Source organism: Myotis daubentonii, chromosome X (genome assembly GCF_963259705.1).
Source record: "Myotis daubentonii chromosome X, mMyoDau2.1, whole genome shotgun sequence".
NCBI lineage: Eukaryota > Metazoa > Chordata > Mammalia > Chiroptera > Vespertilionidae > Myotis > Myotis daubentonii.
In genome coordinates, this window is record NC_081861.1 from 915,233 (window position 1) to 938,559 (window position 23,327).

Consider the following 23,327-nt stretch of genomic DNA (forward strand, 5'->3'; position numbering starts at 1 on the left):
TAAAATGGCACTGCAGGTGCGCTGCGGGGTGGGTCTGGTCAAGGGTCCCTAACTGCGGGGCAGAGCGGTTCTCTAGGAAGGAATGGCTGTTGGTGCCCAAGAACACGACTCAGAAGGTCTCTAGGAGTCCAGCGGGCAGAAGCAGGTGGTGTGGCCCGTGCTCCCGCAGCTCCCTGGGAAGGGGAAACACTGGAATTAGACTCTGTTGCCTGCTGTAGTCATTTCCCTACTATTCCAAGAGCTGCAGATGGCAGCTGAGGCCAGATGGTGTGAGCGAGTAGGGACGGGCTGCACGCTGGCTTGAAGCTGTGTATGAACTTTGCCTTAAATGCATTTCTAGATGACTTACCCTATCATTTTACAGTCCAACGTGGGCAACGAGCTGGACTTGGAAGATGAGCAGGTTTGCTGCGAAGCGTTGGAAGTGATGACGCTGTGTTTTGCCTTGATTCCAACGGCCTTAGATGCTCTTAGCAAAGAAAAGGCTTGGCAGACGTTCATTATTGACTTACTGTTGCACTGTCACAGCAAGTAAGTTCCTTTTTGCTGTAAGACACTTGGTGTGAGTTTGTGTGCAGAGGTCATTTATGCTGACAAAATGGATCCCAGAAACCAAAACTGTATTGTCTCTGCAGCTTTTATTAATGTTTAGGAAAATGTTATTTAAGCGTGTTTTGCTTAGACCCATATCTGTTTGGTTCTAGTCTTTGCAAAACGCCAACATTCCCAAAGTGACATTAATTTTTCTCTGATTTCAGAATTTCGTTTTACCTTACAGGTATATATTTTAACCCATTTTAAAAATCTAGTTTACAAGATTTTAAATTGAGTAAATCATTAGCCTCCAATCTTGAATACCTAGCTACAAGGTGTTTGTTTTTTATTTAAGTTGTTAATTCAGTATGACATTCAGAAGGCAGAGTTATGGTAAGAACTTCTGTATTTTACACTGAGAATAAAAACCAACTATTGGCCCTCGTTTGCAGTTGAAAAGTATTTAATCAGACATTGGGTTTTTTTTAATATTTATTATTGAGCACATTACAGATGTTCCCCACCGCCCCACTCCCATTGTCCCCCTCCACCCAGATCTCGTCCTATTCCAGGCCTTCACCTTATTTCTCCCCAGAAAATTGGTCCTCCTGACTTCAATGAGCATGAGTTCCACCGGAATCAACCCACAGTGTCTAAAATCCCTCTGCCTTATGGGACCATGTGGGGTTTCAGAAACCTCAAAACCCCCAGGAGGGGGTGAGTGCACGCAGCGTGTGCTGTCAGGTTCTTTACAGTGAGCTGCGCTTTCGGTTCTAAGCTCACCTCACAACACAGCTGCGTGAGGCTCACTGGGGCCTGTTTCTTGTCTAGAGGAGTATTTCTTGTCTTTTCCAAGGGACGGGTGTTAAAAGGCACCTTCAAACTCTGCAGTGGCAATTTGAGGGTACAGTTCTTGACACACAACCTAAATTCCTGTATGTATGTTGCTGGCTTTAGGGGGTATTACCTTGTGTGCTTGTATTTTTACTCTTTTTCTATCTCTTATTCCCCACCCACCGCAGGGAGACCAGGATTATAATGTTTTATCCTTCATGAAAATGAAACACTAAACGTGAAACCTTTTTCTTGCAGAACTGTCCGCCAGGTGGCGCAGGAGCAGTTCTTCCTGATGTGCACCAGGTGTTGCATGGGCCACAGGCCTCTGCTTTTCTTCATCACGCTGCTCTTCACTGTTTTGGGGGTGAGACATTTTTTATGCTTGTCGGTGTGGAATGTTCTTTAAACAAGGGGCACTCAAGAAGTCATGCTGTTCGATTGCATTGAAGTTAGAGAGGTCTGTTCATGTCATTAAGATGAGTAATTTCCCATATGATATCTCTAGTTAAGTGAGTTTTTAAGAAGTGGATTCTGAGCAGGGGCACATGAATTTATATTATTCTGCTATATTGTTTCAGAGCACAGCCAGGGAGAGAGCTAAACACTCGGGTGACTACTTCACTCTACTGAGGCACCTTCTGAATTATGCTTACAACAGTAACATTAATATACCCAACGCCGAAGTTCTTCTCAACAATGAAATCGATTGGCTGAAGAGAATTAGGGTAAGTTGCATTTACCATATCAGTAAGTTGAGTAGTTGATTAATAGTTTATGGTTTTGAGCATTTGGGTTAAATAAAAAATACCAAAGAGTAATAAAAAGGACTGACGAATGTACTCTGCATTGGGTACGTAGCTAGTTCTGTGAAATGTTTCGTTTCACTTGAGACTTGGTAAGCAGATATTCACCTTTCATTTTAGAATCGTGGACCTTTTTACAAATCTTCAACTTTTAAAAAGCATTCTTGATAAATCTGATAGGATAAGCACTTAATTTAATTCTTCCTCTTAAGACCTGATACTTTTTACTTAGAATTGTATGGGAATTTCTTTCTGAAGAGATTTGTAGCTTTTAGCCTTTGGTAGTGTCTAAAGCTACTTCTAGAAAGTTCTGAAGAGAAATGGCTTAGAATGGACAGGTGTGAAGGGGTTTCCGCATGTCTGTGCAGCCCACTCTTGTTCTGGCTTCTCCCTCCCTCGCTACCTCCCTCTCATAAGTTGGATGTTTGATTTTTTTCATTGATTTTTTTGGCAGGATGAAGTTAAGAGAACAGGTGACACAGGTGTTGAGGAGACGATCTTGGAAGGCCACCTGGGGGTAACAAAAGAGCTGCTGGCCTTTCAAACCCCGGAGAAAAAGTACCATATTGGTTGTGAAAAGGGAGGTGCTAGCCTCATTAAAGTAAGTCTGTTGTGTTGGTCCTATTGTAGCCTTCTAAATTTAAGTAAAATTTCAGTGCTACTATGTATTTTATAAACTTAAATTAAGTACTATTTGATTTTTCTATTTGGAAAATCAGAATTTTTCACTTGGTCAGACTAAGATGAGACAAACTTGTGTATGGTTGTTCATTGTAGTGTTACAAAGTGGGGTCTTTTTATTAGAAAATCCAAATAAGTTCTCTTGAGATGTAATGAGGTTTTGAGTTCTGACAAGTAATTCCATCTACAACATAAATATATAATGACACGTAGATACTATGTCATTGTAATACACAATCTTCCTTTCGACCCTCCTAGGAATTAATTGATGACTTCATCTTCCCTGCATCCAATGTGTACCTGCAGTACATGAGGAACGGAGAGCTGCCCGCTGAGCAGGCCATCCCCGTCTGCAGCTCACCAGCTACCATCAACGCTGGTTTTGAGTTACTTGTAGCATTAGCTGTTGGCTGTGTGAGGAATCTCAAGCAGATAGTAGAGTCTTTGACTGAAATGTATTATATTGGCACAGCAATAACTAGTAAGTATTTCATAATGTTATGATAACAAGAGAACACAAATTCTGTTTTCCTGGTTTTTTAGTAACCATCTTCAACTCAGCCTTTTCTTTCAGCAGCTGGTTTAGTTTAACCTTTCTAGCAAATGGATGTATGATTTAAGACCATGATAAGTGAGGAGGGAGCCTTAATGTAAGTTTTCAAATGTTTGTTAACTGCCTTCCTCTGTGTAGTGTAAGTACTGAGCAAAATAAACTTCATCTTGATCAAATCTGGAATAAAACCCAAACTGCAGAGTGATATGTAGCCAAAATAAAAGCCAGAGTTCAAACTTAAAATGCAAATTTCATGCAGTGGAAGCCTTCCAAGCCCTCACTTAGCAGCTCTTTAATGTTATTTCCATATGAGAAATCTGGTTTGAAAGATTAGGAATGGAGAAGATAACATTTTCGTGCGCTTCATGTCCTCAGTTAATGCTCCTATGAAGCCCGTGAAATAAACTCCAGACTCCAGATCTTACGGACACGGAGCTGAAGCTCAAAACGAATGAGGGCAGCAGGAAGTGACCTAAAAAGCAGGAGTGAAAAAATCAAACACAACAGAGGCCTTTTTTTTTTCCTTAAGAGAAAACCACTATTTACAAAGTTTAAGGATATAATTGATTACAGTAAATTTTTAAGAACATCATTATTTTTGATATGTTATACTTCAGAATAGGTCGTTTTTAAATAACGTTTTAGGAAATTCTGATGAAACTGACTGCTTTAAAGGTTAGACCTGTAACTACTCTACCCAAAACAGGTGTCCTTCTGTAATATATTGATGTATTTATATAGCCTTTAATGCCAGCATGCATTTTGAAGGCATTTTAAAAAACATACAACAGTGGAAAGTTCATAATGACTAAACTATAAAGTTAAAAGTACAGGTAGCATGTAGGAATTAGCATCGTACAATCTTGAGGCTGCCATTAGAAGAAGCAACGCCCGCTAAAATGTGGGTTCGCAGGTGAGGGGTAAGAATCCGGATAGTGCCAGCACGTTGCTGTGTGTCTTGGTTTGTTGAGGGTAAGATGCAGGCTCGGAGCTCCACTTCGGGCGGCTGTGGGAGTGGAATTGTTGCTGATGTGCGTGTATCAGCTTGATGGAGCTGATAGTGGATAAAATGGTTGTGTCCATACTCTAAGAATCTCTCCTCTCCTTTCAGCGTGTGAAGCACTTACTGAGTGGGAATATCTGCCCCCTGTGGGACCCCGCCCTCCCAAAGGCTTTGTGGGGCTGAAAAATGCCGGTGCTACCTGCTACATGAATTCTGTGATCCAGCAGCTCTACATGATCCCCTCCATCCGGAACGGTATTCTTGCCATTGAAGGCACAGGTAGTGATGTAGATGATGATATGTCTGGGGATGAGAAGCAGGACAATGAGGTAAATGTTTTATTATATTAGCATTTTTTGTTTTCTGTTCAAGTTCTAATACCAAAAACTGTTCTCCCTCAGGGAGTGTTGTACTTTCATTGGGCCTGTTGACATATGTTGGGAAATAAAGCTAGAATCTTCTGGCATGGACTATCTATTAGACTTGAAACTAGTTAGTTTTTTTTTTTAATAAATTTTTAGAGAGCGAGGAAGGGAGGGTGGTAGAGAGATAGAAACATTGATGAGAGGCGAACATCATCAATTGCTTGCCTCCAGCACGCCCCCTATAAGCATCTTTGCCTTTTAGCAAAACTTTTTGGGGGATGCTTAACCCATCCCTGGTGAAGAGCCACTGCTTTGAGGGCAAGTTGAAATTCAGATTCTAGTTCTATAGCCTCTCACATCTCTGAGATGCTCAGTTAAGCACAATGAGAGAGATCTAATTGTACCAGCAACAAGTAAACAAGGCAGACAAATACACAATTTCAAATAAGATGTCCCACCTTTGTTCTCTGCCAAGAAGGTGTGCCCTCTGCTTTGTGTTGTCTTGGCACTCTGCTACGCTGTGTGAGTTTGGGGGTTTGTTTTGTGTTTTTATCTATGTGCTGATTTCCCTAGACTAAGGTCTCATGGGCAGGGACTAGAGATTGTCTATTCTAGATGAAGGTCTCAGACACAATTCTGCAGCCCCCAGTCTCTCTTCGTCTCTGAATTTGTTCCAGTTCCCTCACATAATTGGAATCATACCACACCTGTCTTTTTGTGACCGGCTTATTTTACGTAACATATTGTCCTCAAGGTTTGCCCATGTCAAAGCACGTGTCAATTTCCTTCCCTTTTCAGGCGGAATGGTATCCCATATATGGATAGGCCACATTCTCTCTCAGTGGACACTTGGGTTGCTTCGCCTTTTGGCTGTTGTGACTAACGCTGCCATGAACATGAGCGTACATATATATATATCTCTTTGAGACTTTACTTTCCGTTCTTTTGGGTGTGTGCCCAGAAGTAGAATTGCTGGATCATGTGGTGATTATATTTTAATTTTTAATACTCATCCGAGGATGTGTGTGTGTTTGTATCGGTTGCCTCCCGTAAGCGCCCCAACCAGGGATTGAACCCACAACCTGGTTGACAGGACAGCACGCCAACCGAGGCGCCCGGCCAGGGCTCTGTTTTTCATATTTACAGGAACTCTTTTTCCCAATGGCGATCCCATTTCACATTCCCACCAACCACGTACAAAGGTTCCAGTTTGTTTCACAAAAGTTATTTCATGCAATACAACAGCTACACGAAGAATGTGTTGCCCCCGTTTACATTTGAAGGCACTGAAGCTTGCGAAGGTTAAGTAACTGACTTGTACAAAGTTACCTAGTTACAGTGCCGAGCCTGCATTTAGGTCCCATTCGTGTAAGTTCATCGCTAGCTACACTGTTGTATCATCTGTATTACCCACCTCTGCGCTACATGGTCGGGGTTCTTCCTTTAGAACAACTCTGGTGAAATGTTGGAAATTACGGTTTACAAATTCAAAGTTATTTGGAAATAAAAAGTAGACATACAGGTCATTTGTTCACTAATTAGCATTTGTCTGAACATATTTTAGTATATTTTAAAGTTAGATTCGCTCATCCATGATACTTCTTGTTTCTAGAGCAATGTTGATCCCAGAGATGATGTATTTGGATACCCTCAGCAATTCGAAGACAAGCCAGCATTAAGTAAGACAGAGGACAGGAAGGAGTACAACATCGGTGTCCTCAGACACTTGCAGGTCATCTTTGGCCACTTGGCTGCCTCTCGGCTGCAGTACTATGTGCCCCGAGGATTCTGGAAGCAGTTCAGGTAAGCCGCGGGTGGGTGGGGATGAGGATACTGCTTACACCTGTGAGCCGCTCAATACATTGAACTTCCAAAATAGATGTCGGAAGGCCTCCTTATGTTTACGCAATAGTAATATTCACACTTCCTGGTTCGGCTTTTTGCTCATTGTCCTCAAAGGAGGAGGAAGAACGTGTCATAGGAAGGGGAGGCAGCATTCTTTAGTCTTTGAGGATGTTACAAGTTTTTCCTTTGTTTTGAGAAGTTCTCATATTTATAGAAGTAAGGAAGAGTATAAACCCTTAGTGTGTATCACCCTACCTCAACAGTTTGCAACTCATGGCCAGTCTTGTTTAATCCACATTCCCATCTACGTCTTGCCAGATTGCTTTGAAGCAAATCTCATGCATAGTTTCATTCATAAATACTTCAGTCTGTATCTCAGATGTCTTTTGAAAAATACAACCATAATTCTATTGTCCTGTCTTCTAAGAAATCCTTAATATCCTCTTCTCATAATTGCTTATTACTATATTTTAAAATCAGGATACTAATTAAGTCCATATACCAAAATTCTATGACTGTAGTCCAGGGGTGGGCAAACTTTTTGACTCGAGGGCCACAGTGGGTTCTTAAACTGGACCGGAGGGCCGGAACAAAAACATGGATGGAGTGTTTGTGTGAACTAATATAAATTCAAAGTAAACATTACATAAAAGGGTACGGTCTTTTTTTTTCAATAGTTTTATTCATTTCAAACGGGCTGGATCCGGCCTACAGGCCGTAGTTTGCCCACGGCTGCTCTAGTCTCTATTTTTTTCCTTCAACAAAGTCATTTATCCTGAAAATGTTTCCACCCTTGAAAAATATATTGTCCTGGGAGTGTCACATTTACATCTTTTTTTTCTATTCATTTTCTAGGCTTTGGGGTGAGCCTGTTAATCTGCGTGAGCAACATGATGCTTTAGAATTTTTTAATTCTTTGGTGGATAGTTTAGATGAAGCTTTGAAAGCCTTAGGACATCCCGCTATGCTAAGTAAAGTTTTAGGAGGTTCCTTTGCAGATCAGAAGATTTGCCAAGGCTGCCCACATAGGTAAGTGCTAATTACATAGTTTAAGTTTATGTTGTGCTGTTGATTTACTAACAAAAATAAAATTTTTATTAGTAGTTATGTATACAAGTGGAGTATGCCACTGATGACTAAATAACTCAGGCTGGATGAATTATATACTGTGTATACCTTACTACTTTGGGAGTTTGTTTTTATAAAATAACTAGAGGCCCGGTGCACAAAATTCATGCACAGGTAGGGTCCCTAGGCCTGGCCGGCGATCAGGGCCTTCCTTCCTTCTGCATTGCCCTTTGGTGGTCAGCACATGTCATAGCGAGGGAGAGAGAACTCCGTCTCCTGGTTGAACTCCTGTGGTGACACTTTGCTTATTAGCCTTTTAGATAGATGATAGATAGATAGATGATAGATAGATAGATAGATAGATAGATAGATAGAGATATTTGCTTTTTACTGTATAATCTCTTACTATTTCATACTCTTGCATTTTATGTATGGTTATTTGTGAGGAAATAAAATGGCATTCTCCATACCAATGCATATGTTACTTATAAATTTGTCCTTTGTTTTAGAATTAAAATAATTATAATATTATAAATACAGTGACTTTACAAGATGACAGAAACTGAGCACTATTTCCTATACAAATGAAATACTGACTTTTAAAATAACATTGATTATGGTCATTATCCTTAAGGTATGTTTTCCTCACAGAACATAGCAAGAGTTGACTAAACAAATTGGCTTTTTTACTTAAAAGGGAAATTGTTTGATCAGGACTTATTAAAATAGTTCAATAACTATTGAAAATTCATTACTGATAATATTTATGCCTATTATGTGGAAATTTTATTTTGGAATCTATCAATTAATGTTGGTTTGAAATTGTTTTTGCCAAAATATCACAGTAAGAGTATTTTCCATAAGCCCAAGCAGCATTCCATGTGGTCCTCATGGGTTGTGTGTGTGTATGGTTGGTGGGCTGCTTCGCTTTGGAACGTGGGGAAATGATTGGGGTGAGTAATACTGTGTGAATGAGAGATTCTATTAGGTTAAAGCATTCAGATCAGGGGCATGTCATTGTTCGTGTACTCTGCACAGCTTGCGGTCCTTTTGAAAGACGTGTTAGAGCCCAGCCGGCGTGGCTCAGTGGTTGAACGCAATAAAAATATTTTTTTAAAAAGACGTTATATTGGGTGGACAATAAAATTCCCATTTTTACGTGTGTTTTTTTTAGTTCTTTATTGTTGTTGAAAGTATTACGTATGTCTCCTTTTTCACCCATTGACCTCTCCCAGCCTGCTCCCACCCCCCCCCCCAGCACAGGCCCTTACCTTTACCTACACTTAACCTACCTCGCCCCCTATTGTCTGTGTCCATTGGTTATGCTTATATGCATGCATACAGTCTTTTGGTTGATCTCTTCTCCCCCACCCCCAAGTTTTGACGGTCTGTTCGATGCATCTATGTCTCTGGATCTATTTTTGTTCATCAGTTTATATTGTTCGTACTTCTTGTTTTTAATTGCTGATAAAATAGCCAACTTTTTTTTGTATGTTTTTATAGATTTCAGAGAGGAAGGGAAAAGGAGAGAGAGAGAGAGAAACATCAGTGATAAGAGAGAATCATGGATCGGCTGCCTCCTGCACACTCTCTACTGGGGATTGAGCCCGCAACCCGGGCATAGGCCCTTGAACCGGAATCGAACCTGGGACCCTTCAGTCTGCAGGCTGACGTTCTATCCACTGAGCCAAACTGGCTAGAGCAAAATAGCCAGCTCTTTAGTTATCTATTCCTGTTAGTCCTTGACTTGTTTTAGATAGTTTTCAAATGTATTTGGAAATGACTGATTTTCTGTAAAAGGCCAGGCAGTAAAATAAATATTACAGGCTCTTTTGGGCTGTGAGGTCTTGAGGCAACTACTCAACTCTGTTTGTTCTAGTGAAAGCAGCCAGGCAGACAGTAGGTAAAGGTAGGTATGTTTCAACAAAACGTTACAGAAACAGGCGCAGGGCAGGATTTGACCAATGGCCCACAGCCTATCACCCCTGCTCTAGACTAGTAATGCCCTAAACCAGCATCTGGGCTGTGTGTGACTAGTCCGTTGTGGAGCAGGCATTTAACTTCAGGGTCTTACTAAGATCATGCTCTTCGGACATTTCCACGTAGCTACGGGTTTCATGTTGTATTATAAATACTGCACATGCCCACAGCTAAAGGTTTAGAAGACTGGGGAATAACTGCTTTTTGATCTTTTTTTTAAATAATATCTTAGATACGAGTGTGAAGAATCTTTTACGACTTTGAATGTAGACATCCGAAATCACCAAAATCTTCTTGATTCTTTGGAACAATATGTCAAAGGAGATTTATTAGAAGGTGCAAATGCATATCATTGTGAGAAATGCAATAAAAAGGTACGAGTTGTCCCGTCTCATTTATCTTAATTCTGATTACATTTAATGGATTTGGAAGAAGTTGACGGTGTTTATTCTTAAAAGTCACCTTTATTTCCTACCCTGCTTTTGAGGGCAGTTGAGATGGTAAGTGATTGAAAGGTTGGTCAGGGAAAGAAGATTGAGAGAAAGTAGTCTGGGAGAGTAGGGAAAACAGGTGAGTAAGGTAAGAGTGAATCAGTTTAGCAGCCATAATACCTTAGTATCACATTCTCTTGACTGAAACACAGACCTTTTTCATTCATACTCAACCAACCTGCTACTAAAATCCTCGAAGCTAGAGTCGTAGAACCTATCATTTCTTCTCTCATGTCGAGTTACTTGTCAAGACCAAGAAGTTTGCTTGAACCATTAATTACTTAATTTAGCCACATCAGATTTCTTCTACCACTTGGATCAGATTTTTAGACCCACCTGATTATTTTTATCTATGGGCACCTAACATCATTTTGGGAGAGACAATTCAGACAGACAGACAGTAATGTGGGGGGTGGAGGGGGGCTCCCAAACCCTCTCACGTAGAACTAACCTGTGTTGGATTTTCTGTTGTTTTTTGCCTTAAACACCACTTAGGGAAGTGTCAAAGTCTAGAGGTTGAGATGGTGAGTTGTAAGGCCATACTGCCTGCCACCCACAGCGCTAAGTAACAGTAGACATCAAACAAGTAATAGTGGTTCAATGACAATGTAAAAGCCAGTCAGTGAGTAATTTCTCTATTACTAATTTTTGCAATTTATAATAAATGGCATTAGCTATTTCCATACTTGTTTTAGTTAATATTTTTTAAAATATCAATTGTGACAGAATTAACTTGTGTTCCTTGTTTGTTGACACATAATTTCATATTAGTCTTAAGAGAACTTGCCAGTGTCACCCCAATGAATTCAATTGAAAAAGAGAACTTACAATTTTAAAGTCTGTTTTTTGCAGTGGATTGACTATAAGAGAGCAGCATCTAGTAACTTGGTCTGTTTATTTTAGGTTGATACTGTAAAACGCCTGCTAATTAAAAAATTACCTCCTGTTCTTGCTATTCAACTGAAACGATTCGACTATGACTGGGAAAGAGAATGTGCGATCAAGTTCAATGATTATTTTGAGTTTCCTCGAGAGCTGGACATGGAGCCTTACACGGTGGCAGGTGTCGCAAAGCTGGAGGGAGACAATGTGAACCCAGAGAGTCAGCTGATTCAGCAGAACGAGCAGTCCGAGGGCGAGGCGGCGGGCAGCACGAAGTACAGGCTCGTGGGTGTGCTTGTCCACAGCGGCCAGGCGAGTGGCGGCCACTATTACTCTTACATCATTCAGAGGAATGGTGTGGACGGTGAGAGAAATCGCTGGTATAAATTCGATGACGGCGATGTGACAGAGTGTAAAATGGATGACGACGAAGAAATGAAAAACCAGTGTTTCGGGGGAGAGTACATGGGAGAAGTGTTCGATCACATGATGAAGCGCATGTCATACAGGCGCCAGAAAAGGTGGTGGAACGCCTACATACTCTTTTATGAGCGATTGGACACGATAGACCAAGGCGATGAGTTGATACGATACATATCTGAGCTCGCTGTCACCAGCAGACCCCATCAAATCGTCATGCCATCGGCCATCGAGAGAAGTGTGCGCAAACAGAACGTGCAGTTCATGCATAACCGAATGCAGTACAGTTTGGAATATTTTCAGTTCATGAAAAAACTGCTTACATGTAATGGTGTTTACTTAAATCCTCCTCCCGGTGAGTGTCCAAAACATGTAGCTGCTTAATGACAAAGCATGGCTCTTACTCCACTCGCGGGGTTTCTTACCAGGCGTCAACATGTTTGGTTTTCACATTTGGTTGTTTGTAGTCTAATTTCAGAAGACTTAGCTTTAAGAGAGTATATTGTCTTGCTGTTGGAAAACTGGAGCTTTTGTTTATTATAACAGTTTGTTTTTGACTCGAGCATTAGTTTGGAATGTGCTTGAGAGAACTAAGAATTATTTCATGCCCTAGCCGGTTTGGCTCAGTGGATAGAGCATCAGCCTGTGTACTGAAGGGTCCCAGGTTTGATTCCCGTCAAGGGCACGTGCCTGGGTTGCTGGCTCAGTTCCCAGTAAGGGGCATGCAGGAGGCAGCCGATCAATGATTCTCATTGATGTTTCTTTCTCTCTCCCTTCCTCTCTGAAATCAATAAAAAAAATATTTTTTAAAAAAAGAATTATTTCATGAGTAGACTTCTGAGGCTTGGTGGAAATGTACACGTGTTTGAAAATGGGTTTGGACATAGAAATTAGTCTAATTTTTATATCTGCATTTTATTTCTAGGGCAAGATCACCTGTTGCCTGAAGCAGAAGAAATCACCATGATTAGTATTCAACTTGCTGCTAGGTTCCTCTTCACCACAGGGTTTCATACGAAGAAAGTAGTCCGTGGCTCGGCCAGTGATTGGTACGTTGCGTAGCATTTTCATTCCTATTCTACTAGCATTTAGTTTGGTTCTTTAATATATATTTTTTCCAAACCATAATAATCTTGTTTCAGATTGGTATGCAGAATTAAAAATCTCTTGGTAGCAGTAGTGAGAGAAAGCATATAAAATAGTTATTTAGATTAATAAACATGGCCTTTTATTATTCAAAAGCTGGCTTCTGCTATTTTGTATCATCTTTGACAGCTCCTGCACAAAAGATTACAGGGTGATAGTTAAAAATCTGAACTATTTTATCAGGAAATAATGCATTTTAGCTTTCCTCTAGTACAGGGGTGGGCAAACTTTTTGACTCGAGGGCCACAATGGGTTCTTAAACTGGACCGGAGGGCTGGAACAAAAGCATGGATGGAGTGTTTGTGTGAACTAATATAAATTCAAAGTAAACATCATTACATAAAAGGGGACGGTCTTTTTTTTTTTTTTTTTTATTCATTTCAAACGGGCCGTAGTTTGCCCACGGCTGCTCTAGTAAATACTGCCATAGATTAAAAGGGTAAAGAATGAGCTTCCTATGTTTCTAATTGTGAACGTGTAAAGGCCATTATAATACGTTGATTTAATGATTTTTACTTATCCAGTGGTAAGGTGTTTAAGGGAGGGGCGGGCGTTGTTTTGACAGCGTGAACCTAGTAAGAGTTTGGTAATAGGTTTATAGAGAAGTCAAACATACAAGATTTTGTCTGTTCTGTCTCTTCGTGAGAATAGACCAAGTCATAGTATTCATCTGTCATTTGAATACTAGAAGCACCCTCCAGTAGTAAACGGTTTTTGGTTTTTATTTGGTTCATAGAGACCCACCCCTGTACTATATGAAACGTGTTCCTGAATTGCTATTCATAGACTTTCTTTTTGTGTGTGTGTGCTTTATCTCAGGTATGATGCACTGTGTATTCTCCTTCGCCACAGCAAGAATGTGCGCTTTTGGTTTGCTCATAACGTCCTTTTTAATGTTTCCAATCGCTTCTCTGAATACCTCCTGGAGTGCCCTAGTGCGGAAGTGAGGGGTGCATTTGCAAAGCTGATTGTTTTCATTGCGCATTTTTCCTTGCAAGATGGGCCATGCCCTTCACCTTTTGCATCTCCTGGACCTTCTAGTCAGGTAATTGCTTGGGTTTTTTGTTTATAAGTAAATTCCTTTACCTGGAAGTTGAAGTCCACATGCATGTGCCTCTCTTTTATATATTTACTTAATGTGTGCGTGTGCGCACACCGCACAATGTGTTGTCTGTGGGTTCCATTTAAAGTAGCTCACAGCAATGAGTAGTGATTATCGGTTCTTTAAAATTTTAACTTTTCTCTGTTTAATCATTTATATGCGGTGACTTAATTTACACTTACTGTTATATAGACTTTTTTTAAAAAATTAGAATAGTACGAAGGCTCTTTTATGAAATGTACCTTGGATCTCCATTCCCTTTTCTAACAAGCAACCTTTTTTAATCACTGTGTCATCGGTCCTTCCAGAAACTCCTGCCTGTATTCAGCATATACATGCGTGTGTCCCTTTGTTATGCGAATTAAGTTATGCCACGCCTGCACCTTGTTTCTGAAAAACAGCTGATGTGTTCTCCTTCGCAGGCTTATGACAACCTAAGCCTCAGCGATCACCTGCTGAGAGCGGTGCTGAATCTCCTGAGAAGGGAAGTCTCGGAGCATGGGCGCCATTTGCAGCAGTATTTCAACCTGTTCGTGATGTATGCCAATTTAGGTAAGCATTGATGTTTTCAGAATGCTGCTTAGTGTATTCGATGGTGAAGCCATTTAAATCAACTGATAAGATATAAGCTGGTCTGAAATAGAAACAGTATTCTGTAAAACCTAGTATGAATTCTGTCTGAAACTTTTCACTGCCCTTTTCTCCTTGTACTTCAGTTATGCATGTGTCTTATGTCTGCAGTAGGCACAGGTCAGAATCTCTGTCTCAATTGTATTGTTCTCCTAAAGTGGTGGTACCAGATCGGTCTGGTTTTTTAAATACTGATTCCTAGTCCCGCCCCATCCCAACCAACTGAATCAGAATTCTCAAGGCCAGCCCAACGCATCCACATTCTCAAAAGGTCCCCAGGTGATTGTATGTGCTCACCAAGTTGGGTGAAGGAGGACTGGCTTGTACATAAGTTTTTGTTGAAGTAAAGTCACTTAAAATTAAGAATAATATGAATGTTCACTTAGATGACCTTGTTATTAATGCTATTACTTCTATATAACAACACTCCTGGTAACCTGCTCCTAACCTCACCTGATCATTTCCTTTCAGTGGTCCCGTACTACTTGCCCTGACAGGATGCTTTAGTGGGGGCAGGCTGGAGGGAGTCAATGGGGGGGAAAGGGGATATATGTCATACTTTCAACAATAAAGAATTATTTTAAATAAAGAAATAATTTAAAAGAAAGTATACTTAACTGTTTTTGACAGTGTTCAAATTTTTGTGTTGCTCCCCGACTAGATTGCAAAGATGAGAGCTTTGCAAAGTCGCACTTGGTAAATGTTTGTTAAATGAAGTAGATGGGTACTTGGTGTGATCGGCATGTTATGGTCACTGTCACCATTTTAATGCTTCTGAAATTCAATAAAACTCAGTAGATTTTCTGTTCTGGTTAAATAATTCTCTGATCATAAAAGTTATAGAGAAATATTTGACATACCTACTCTATGATTGAAACCTGTACCATCTTAATGAATTCCTCTCCTATAATCCTCTCTCTCCCGTCCCTCTTCACTGTAGGCGTGGCCGAGAAGACACAGCTTCTGAAGCTGAGTGTGCCTGCCACCTTCATGCTTGTGTCTTTGGATGAGGGCCCAGGCCCTCCCATCAAGTACCAGTACGCTGAGTTGGGCAAGCTGTACTCAGTAGTGTCCCAGCTGATCCGCTGCTGCAATGTCTCATCAAGAATGCAGTCCTCAATCAATGGTGAGTCAAATGCTCTGTTCCTCCAGTGGTTCTGAAATTCTGCTGGGCACTCACGGCACCCACTTAAAAGTAATTCTGCCCTAGCTGGTTCGCCTCAGAGGAGAGCGCAGCGGCCCGAAGACTGAAGGGTCCTGGGTTTGATGCCGATCAAGGCCATGTGCCTCAGTTGCAGGCTCCATCCCTAGCCCTGCTGCCAACGGATGACTCTCACCATTGATTCTCCCCCTCTCTCTCCCTTCCCTTCTGAAATCAATAAAAATGTTTCTTTAAAAAAGAAAACTTCTATTCAAAAATTGAATAAATAAATATAAAACAAGACTGAAAGTTTATGCTGTTTTTTCTAAAGTAGAGACTTAAAAGCCCGTAAGCTGTTTTGTATGCTGGAAGCTGTACTGTTGTGAATGAGCCTATTGGTGTTTCATTGATGGCAAATCTGTATTCTAGGTAATCCTCCTCTTCCCAACCCTTTTGGTGATCCTAATTTATCCCAGCCTATCATGCCAATTCAGCAGAATGTGGCAGACATTTTATTTGTGAGAACAAGTTATGTGAAGAAAATCATTGAGGATTGCAGTAATTCGGAAGAAACCGTCAAATTGCTTCGTTTTTGCTGCTGGGAGAATCCTCAGTTCTCATCTACTGTCCTCAGTGAACTTCTGTGGCAGGTTAAAGAAATATAAACATTACTATATTGATAATTCGATTTGTTGTTCCTTCAAATGAGGTACTCACTATGTCTGGCCTGTTTTCAGGTTGCGTATTCCTACACTTACGAGCTGCGGCCCTATTTGGATCTGCTTTTGCAAATCTTGCTGATCGAGGACTCCTGGCAGACTCACAGGTAGGTGCCCTTGTATCTCAAAAACTTAAGAATGAACAATAAGTTCTTCTCATAACTTTACTTCATTTTTACTCTTTTCTCTCATTGCCCAGATTGCATGCTTAATATAGTAATTTTTTTCTTTTATTAAGGAAAACTAGCATAGGCTTTGGTAAATATTTTCATTTTATTAATGCCCTAGGCCTTTTTTAGAATTAGATTACATTTCCGAATTGGTCACATGAGATAACATTTGGTTGTGTAAAAATAGTCGAGCCCTGGCCGGGTAGCTCACTTGGTTGGAGCATTGTCCTGTACACCAAAAGGTTGAGGGCTCGATCCTCAGCCGGGGTGTATACGGGAGCCAACCAATTGATCTTTCTCTCACTTTCAAGTAAAATTCCCCGTAGTATACAGTTGAATGGCTTTTAGTACATTCACAGTGGTACAACCATTACCACTGTCTAATTCCAGAATATTTCCATCACCCTAAAAGGAAACCCCATACCCAGTTACGCAGTCGCTCCCCATTCCCCCATCCTCTGGAAACCACCTCTATGGATTTACCTGTTCATAGACAGAATGGTCAGGATTTGCCAGCACACTTCATATAGTGGAATCATGCAACTGTCCGTCTGTGACTGCTTATCTCCTTAGCATAATGTTGGCAAGTTCATCTATGTTAGAGCACAAATCAGTACTTGATTGCTTTTTTGTGGCTGAATAATAACCCACTATGTGGATATATTCCACATTTTGTTTGCTAGCGGGTGATGTTTTGAACACACAAGGAACAAAGCACATTCTTGCCCTACAATCTTTTTTTTTTTTTTTAAGCTTATTTATTTTTACATATTTTGATTGATTTCAGGGAGAGAGAGAAACATGAATGATGGGAGAGAATCATTGATTGGCTGCCTCCTGCACGCCCCCTACTGGGGATTGAGCCGCAAGACGGGCATGTGCCCTTGACCTCAATCAAACCCGGGACCCTTCAGTCTGCAGGCCGATGCTCTATCCACTGAGCCAAACCGGCTCGGGCCACAACCATTTTTTAAATTGCTTATCAAGAGCCAGAACAATAAATCATTGACTGCATATTGTTCTGTTGTAGTTTGGCAGGAGCTGAAATGAAATCATCCATCCTTGGCCAAGCAGCCCAATTGTTGTATTGCTGGTAAAAATTGTTTTGCCTGCCACATATTCTCATTATTAGAATCCAAGTTAATTCTGGATTTCCAAAGTATGTCACTGTGTCAGAGTCCCTGGATTGTGACTTACCTTTGGAAATGCAGTTTTAGAAAAGGAACTGATGAAGCAAATTCTTAAATACAGTAGTCATAAACTTAGTTGTTATAAACAGCAATTTTAAAAGTTTGTATTACTCACTCTGGTCATGTATTTGAAGTACATACATAGCACTGTCATTTTGGGATTGCTAATAAATTGGTAAGAGCCAGACTGCTAGGCGGCTACATGAGCTTGGGCAGGCTATTTAACCCCTCTACCCATTTTCTCATCTCTTCAGGGGATTGGTAACTACCTACTGTCTAACATTAGAGTACATGACTACGTCAAAGATATTGAGTGGCACATAGTAGGCACTCAATAAATGTTAGCTGCTCTCTGATTTTAGACGTTTTTATTTTATATCTGGTTCTCTTTTAGAATTCATAACGCACTTAAAGGAATCCCAGACGACCGAGATGGGCTGTTTGACACAATCCAGCGCTCTAAGAATCACTATCAAAAGCGAGCGTACCAGTGCATAAAGTGTATGGTGGCTCTCTTTAGCAATTGTCCTGTTGCTTACCAGATTTTGCAGGTGACGATTTTCTCTTTCAATTTTGTAGAAATCTGAGTCCAAATGAAGGAATCTGTTTTAAAAGAACAGAATCGTGGGAATTTGGAGTTGTCATTTTAAGTTCACTTTGGAAAGGATTCCGAGACCTTTTGCACAAATTGTTTTCTTTTCTTTCAAAGGGCAACGGAGATCTGAAAAGAAAGTGGACCTGGGCAGTGGAGTGGCTTGGAGATGAGCTCGAAAGACGACCATACACTGGCAACCCTCAGTACACGTACAACAACTGGTCGCCTCCGGTGCAAAGCAATGAGACCTCAAATGGTTATTTCTTGGAGAGATCACATAGTGCTAGGATGACCCTTGCAAAAGCTTGTGAACTCTGTCCAGAGGAGGTAAACAAAGCCACCAGTGTGCAGCAGATAGGAATGGAAGAAGCCAAAGTAATTCTTTACTTCGTAGGCTAGTGTTTGTGTGTTAACGATAATGTAAAAATATGATGTTGGGGTCTTGGTTTGCTTCAGTGCTTACTACATGTGGTCTTAAGTAATTGAGAGAGCTGCCTTCTCGAGAAATTTCTATAAAATTGCCTGAAATACAGTATTTCTAAGAGAATCCAAATTAGGAATTTTTCAATTGTTTTAATTTGTTTATCTGCAGTAAAACAAAAGTTGTTACTGGGTCAGTTTTATAGATCTTTTAATTTTTTATTTCAAATAGAAAGAACGTTAAAATAAACTTGAGTTTGCCAAATGACTCTCTCTTTAAATCTCTAACACTAGGAACCAGATGACCAAGATGCGCCGGATGAGCATGAGTCGCCTCCCCCCGAAGATGCCCCGCTGTACCCCCACTCCCCCGGATCTCAGTATCAACAGGTAAGTGGGGGCCAGTGTGTGTTTTTATCCCCAGAAATCAAGTTTTATGCCATATTTAAAGGCTTCGTTTTTTGTTGTAATGAAAGTAATAGAGGGATTATCTAGAGGAGCTTTGGCGGCGTGAGCAGACGGGGCCTGTTGGAGGGAGGCGTGGTGGGGTGTGCTGGAACTTGCCTCTCTGGTGTTTTTCTGGTCAGATAGGTGCCCCTCTTTTAGTAGGAGGGAAAGTTGGCAAAATGGCGAGAACTCGTGTCAATGTAAAAGGATAGTGTTTAGTACAAAGGATTATGACAACATCTCCTGTTAGGCTTAGCCTGCAGATGGATTGTGAAGACATTAAGATATGGCAATAAAGTAAGGATTTCTTGGTTATTTGGCCTGGTGAGACAGTAAAAATGGTTGGGGGAGAATCAAGGATTTGACAGGTCCATAAATTTGCTGTAAAATCAATAACTAAATAAAATTAGGATGAAGAAACTTTCTAAATGAGAGTTCTTTCTAAAGCCCAATGTGATTAACTCAGAGCTTTACAGGCATCAAAGTCCCCTGGTGGGCTTGTTACAGCGCGGAGCACGGCCCCGCCCACCCCAGCTGCCAATGCGGCTTTTTTAACAAGTTCCCAGGAGATGCTGTTGTCAGTGCATGAGCCGTACTTTCAGATCAGATACCGTTTAAGGCATTCTTTCCCATATCTCGGGTGGGGGGGATAGAAGCACGTTCAATGGTTAGAAATTGCATGTTCGACTTTGCATAATACAAATTATAGAAAGTTAATCAGAAAAACCAGCTCGGCCTGGCTGGTGGGAATGTACAGAGAAGTGGGCAGGTTAGGTGTAGCATGTGCACATTTTAGGTGCTTGGAAGAGTCAGAACACATGTGCTCCGGCTCACAGGTAATTGTTTCTGAATGTTTTGACCACGAGCAATAATGAGCTGTGGTCCCTTATTTGTCAGACTTGGATCTGAAAAACCCTTTGGCCACAGGCTATGCAGACCCGCGCTGCCCTCATATGGGGCATTGGGGTTTGCATCTAGGCTAGCTTTTCTCTTTCAGACTTTTTTTTTTTTTTTTTTTTTCTGTCCCCACCGTGAGGCCAAGCATTTTTATTCTTTGTAAGTCCCAGGGATAAAGGAAGTGTTTATATGTCCACCACCTTCAGCCCATTATGAAGTTTCAGATTCATACATGACCATGTTAACATGCCTGTGTCCTCTCCCCTCGCAGAACAACCATGTGCACGGACAGCCGTACACCGGCCCCGCGGCGCATCACATGAACAACCCTCAGAGAGCTGGCCAACGAGCACAAGAAAACTACGAAGGCAGCGAAGAAGTGTCCCCGCCTCAGACGAAGGATCAGTGAAACGCACACGCCTAACTGGTTCCATCAAGACTGTGCACCCAGGCCTTACAGTCCAACCTTTTTCTGTGTCTGGCTAATATTTAAAACTAAAAAAAAACAAAAAAACAAAAAAAAAAACAACAAAAAAAACTATTCCTAATCAACATGGAGTGGAAAGTTTATTCACTGTCTTATCTGCAGAAATTTGCTGTCCATATATAACCCGCCTGCAGTGGAAAGTGTATAGTGTTTTGTAATAAATGGCCTGATGCTAATGTGTAAATGGCAAAGGTGTATATAGTATATTAATGTTTGACTGTTAATTCTTAAGCAAGAACCTTTTTTCTTGATGAGATTCTCAGATCTACAAAAACGACAGAAGTTCATTTTCTCGTTCTCCCCAGTGCACCCGGCAGCCAGTGTTCTGCCTCGCCGCAGTCAGGTCAGCCCCTTCACATAAACACAATAACCCAACCGCCACCAAACAGCCCATCCATGGCAACCGCACCGATAGCTTCATGTTCATTCTCTGCCACTGGAGTCAGTTTCATTCTGATCAGTGTAGGGCTGCTAGCCTTGCAATGACTCGGTTGATGTGGAAAATCGGTGATGTGCCCTTGTTTCTAGATCATTTTCATTGCCTTTTTACTCTGATCTTAGGTTCATCCTTTCGAAGCTGTAGTTACGCTGTGACATTTAGCATGGCTTCCCACAGGTTAGTGTCCCAGTGAGGACACATCACCAGGTCAGCGGCTGTCCGGGCGACAGCTGACGCGCTCAGCTTTTCCTTCTGCCTAGAACATAAACTAGGAAACAAGGGAGAAACGTGGCGAACGGGCGGTTTTCAGTTCGTTTCACATCCATGGCTTACACCTCATGTTTGACAGTTCAATTTCTGGGTGGGATAGAGAGACACGAGTGTCAGTGATGGGAATTTCAAAACATTTAAGACAAATATGCAAAACTTTGCTATGTCAGGATGCTCGGAGCCTAATAGAAGACTGTATTTGGTGTGCTTGTTTTGTTTCTTTGGTAGAGCTTATTAGGTGAGTCTTCTCGAACTTTCCTTCTGGATCCCAGTGAAGCAGAAGTCCTCAGCCCCACAGAGCTTGGTGTCACTACACCAACGCGTCCGCGTCCGGTTGAGTTTGCTCAGCCAGTTTTACTTGAAAGCAAGAATCGTTCTAGCTCCTTTTCCCTGATCCCAGATAGGTTTAACATTTGAAGCAGGGTTTGATTAAAGAGGAAACTACTGGTTAGTTACCGTGATTGAGGTATTGTGATTTCAGAATAAACACTTACTTAAAGATAAACGCATCGGTTGATACTGTATTGACAAGAGAATTGGTAACTTGAATATGTGTAAGTTTTTGGAACCTGTCTAAACCAAATACCCCTGCACACAGATACAGTTCACCCTATTCTATTTAAATATTTTGCTGTTTTGTTTTATAGAAATTATTTTGCTCAATTCACAAATAGAATTTGATTTAAGAAGAACTTTATGTCTTGGTGTGTGGTTGTTTTTTTTTTTTTGTCCTTGTTTTCTGAAGGACTACATATTCAAGTTAGTGCTGTGCGGAGCGTGCCTCGGCGCACGCTGAATCCAGGTCAGGCCCCTGGAGTTTTGGTGCACAGAGAGGTCTGACCTTCGGCCCTTCACTAAGGATTTAGAGAAAACAGGAAGCTGACCTTGTAGACGCTCCCTAACAGACTCAATCTTGTACTTTTTGTATGTTTTTTATATACATGTGTATTTAATGAGCACAAGCTTAGTTGTACTTTTTAAAGTTCAGTTAACAGGAAAACGTTCTGTCAACAGGCTGTGGTTGGAACCGATCAAAGCAGAGACAAAATTGTGATCAAAGGGGGAGATATTTGAGATGAAGCTGTGGGTATCTCACTCGCAGTTCTCTGCCGTCAGTCTGCGCTTCTAGGTTTTCTGTGACGCTAGGAAATTTTGACACCAGGTAGATCCTGTTTTTTACCTTAAATATATTACATCTGAGTGTGTTTAGTTTGACGGAAGCCGTTTCAATTCCAATTGGTCGTTTTTAATTTAAAAGTTGCTCAATTCCAAGCTTCCTTAGCAATAGGGTCACCTGATTTGGACAAGTTGCCATCGTTAAATACACCATCTCACCATCCGAGAGGTGACTGGCAGTCCCCACTCCTTACCAAATGTACTTCATTTAGCAGCTTGAATGGCTTGACATTTTAGAAGGCTGCTTTCTGTGTACAAGTCCCCTTGTGCCAGATGAGGGCTGGTGACTACTTTTCCCCTCCATTTGAGGAAGAGTGGTCTGTGTTGTGACCAGGATCAAGGGGAAACGAAGTTATTTTTTGTTTGTTTGTGCAAATTATTTTCTATATTTAACTCTTAAACAAGCATTAATGTATAACCGGAAATTTTAAGATGCATGTTATTGTAAGAGCAACGTAGTGGTGATTTTGAGATCTTTTTCTGAACATAAATGGCACATTTTAAACTTCAAGTCTTCGAAGTGCCTAAAGATTATTTATCCCTCAACTGATTTCTTGAGCCATATATATATTTCCTACTTTCAATGTTTGTTGCGGAATCGCTAGTCTTCCTTTCGAAGAAGTATCCCCAGAATTCTAAATGGCATGATTACTTTCTAGAAGACGGTAGAAGCTGTTAACATAAAGACTGAAGATATTTTCACTGTTATCTGTGAGCAAGGGCTTTGCCCTGTTGGATCGAAGTGTTTTAGTGCACAACTTGGTAAAAACCATATTGCTGCTGTTTCTAAGCCCTCCACCAACCAGATTCCATGTTCAGCATTGTAGAGGCAGAAATAAGAACACAATCCTATTCGGGGGTTTTTGTCTTTCGTTGATTTTTCTCAGTAATAATTTCCCAGCCTTGTGTCTTTTAGCTCTTATGTATACAAATTTAGAATTATTAAAATGTTTTATATTTTTTCATGATTAACTTTTATTAGTGAATAACAACTACTTAAGTATTTAATCCTTGTAGTGGTTAAAAAGATGAGGGT

At 40.9% G+C, this 23,327-nt stretch overlaps 1 protein-coding gene across 9 annotated transcripts in view; it reads left to right on the forward strand.

Annotated features, from left to right (window-relative positions):
* Positions 1-21,807, forward strand: part of LOC132223847 (probable ubiquitin carboxyl-terminal hydrolase FAF-X) — a 71,885-nt gene extending 50,078 nt beyond the window's left edge. For 5 of the 9 annotated variants that reach the window (XM_059678881.1, XM_059678882.1, XM_059678884.1 and 2 more), the window contains 20 exons: positions 365-531; positions 1,627-1,735; positions 1,950-2,096; positions 2,629-2,775; positions 3,114-3,336; positions 4,520-4,740; positions 6,389-6,579; positions 7,477-7,650; positions 9,902-10,043; positions 11,064-11,817; positions 12,388-12,511; positions 13,428-13,653; positions 14,133-14,262; positions 15,281-15,466; positions 15,911-16,131; positions 16,219-16,307; positions 17,955-18,111; positions 18,270-18,530; positions 18,870-18,965; positions 20,191-21,807. In XM_059678881.1, the coding sequence (XP_059534864.1) occupies positions 365-531; positions 1,627-1,735; positions 1,950-2,096; positions 2,629-2,775; positions 3,114-3,336; positions 4,520-4,740; positions 6,389-6,579; positions 7,477-7,650; positions 9,902-10,043; positions 11,064-11,817; positions 12,388-12,511; positions 13,428-13,653; positions 14,133-14,262; positions 15,281-15,466; positions 15,911-16,131; positions 16,219-16,307; positions 17,955-18,111; positions 18,270-18,530; positions 18,870-18,965; positions 20,191-20,328 (3,903 nt within the window). In that variant the 3' untranslated portion in view covers positions 20,329-21,807. Of the gene's footprint in view, positions 1-364; positions 532-1,626; positions 1,736-1,949; positions 2,097-2,628; positions 2,776-3,113; positions 3,337-4,519; positions 4,741-6,388; positions 6,580-7,476; positions 7,651-9,901; positions 10,044-11,063; positions 11,818-12,387; positions 12,512-13,427; positions 13,654-14,132; positions 14,263-15,280; positions 15,467-15,550; positions 15,785-15,910; positions 16,132-16,218; positions 16,308-17,954; positions 18,112-18,269; positions 18,531-18,869; positions 18,966-20,190 lie in introns of those variants that run through there. The other 4 variants (XM_059678883.1, XM_059678886.1, XM_059678887.1 and 1 more) reach the window with 2 other exon arrangements.
* Positions 21,808-23,327: the final 1,520 nt, after the last annotated feature.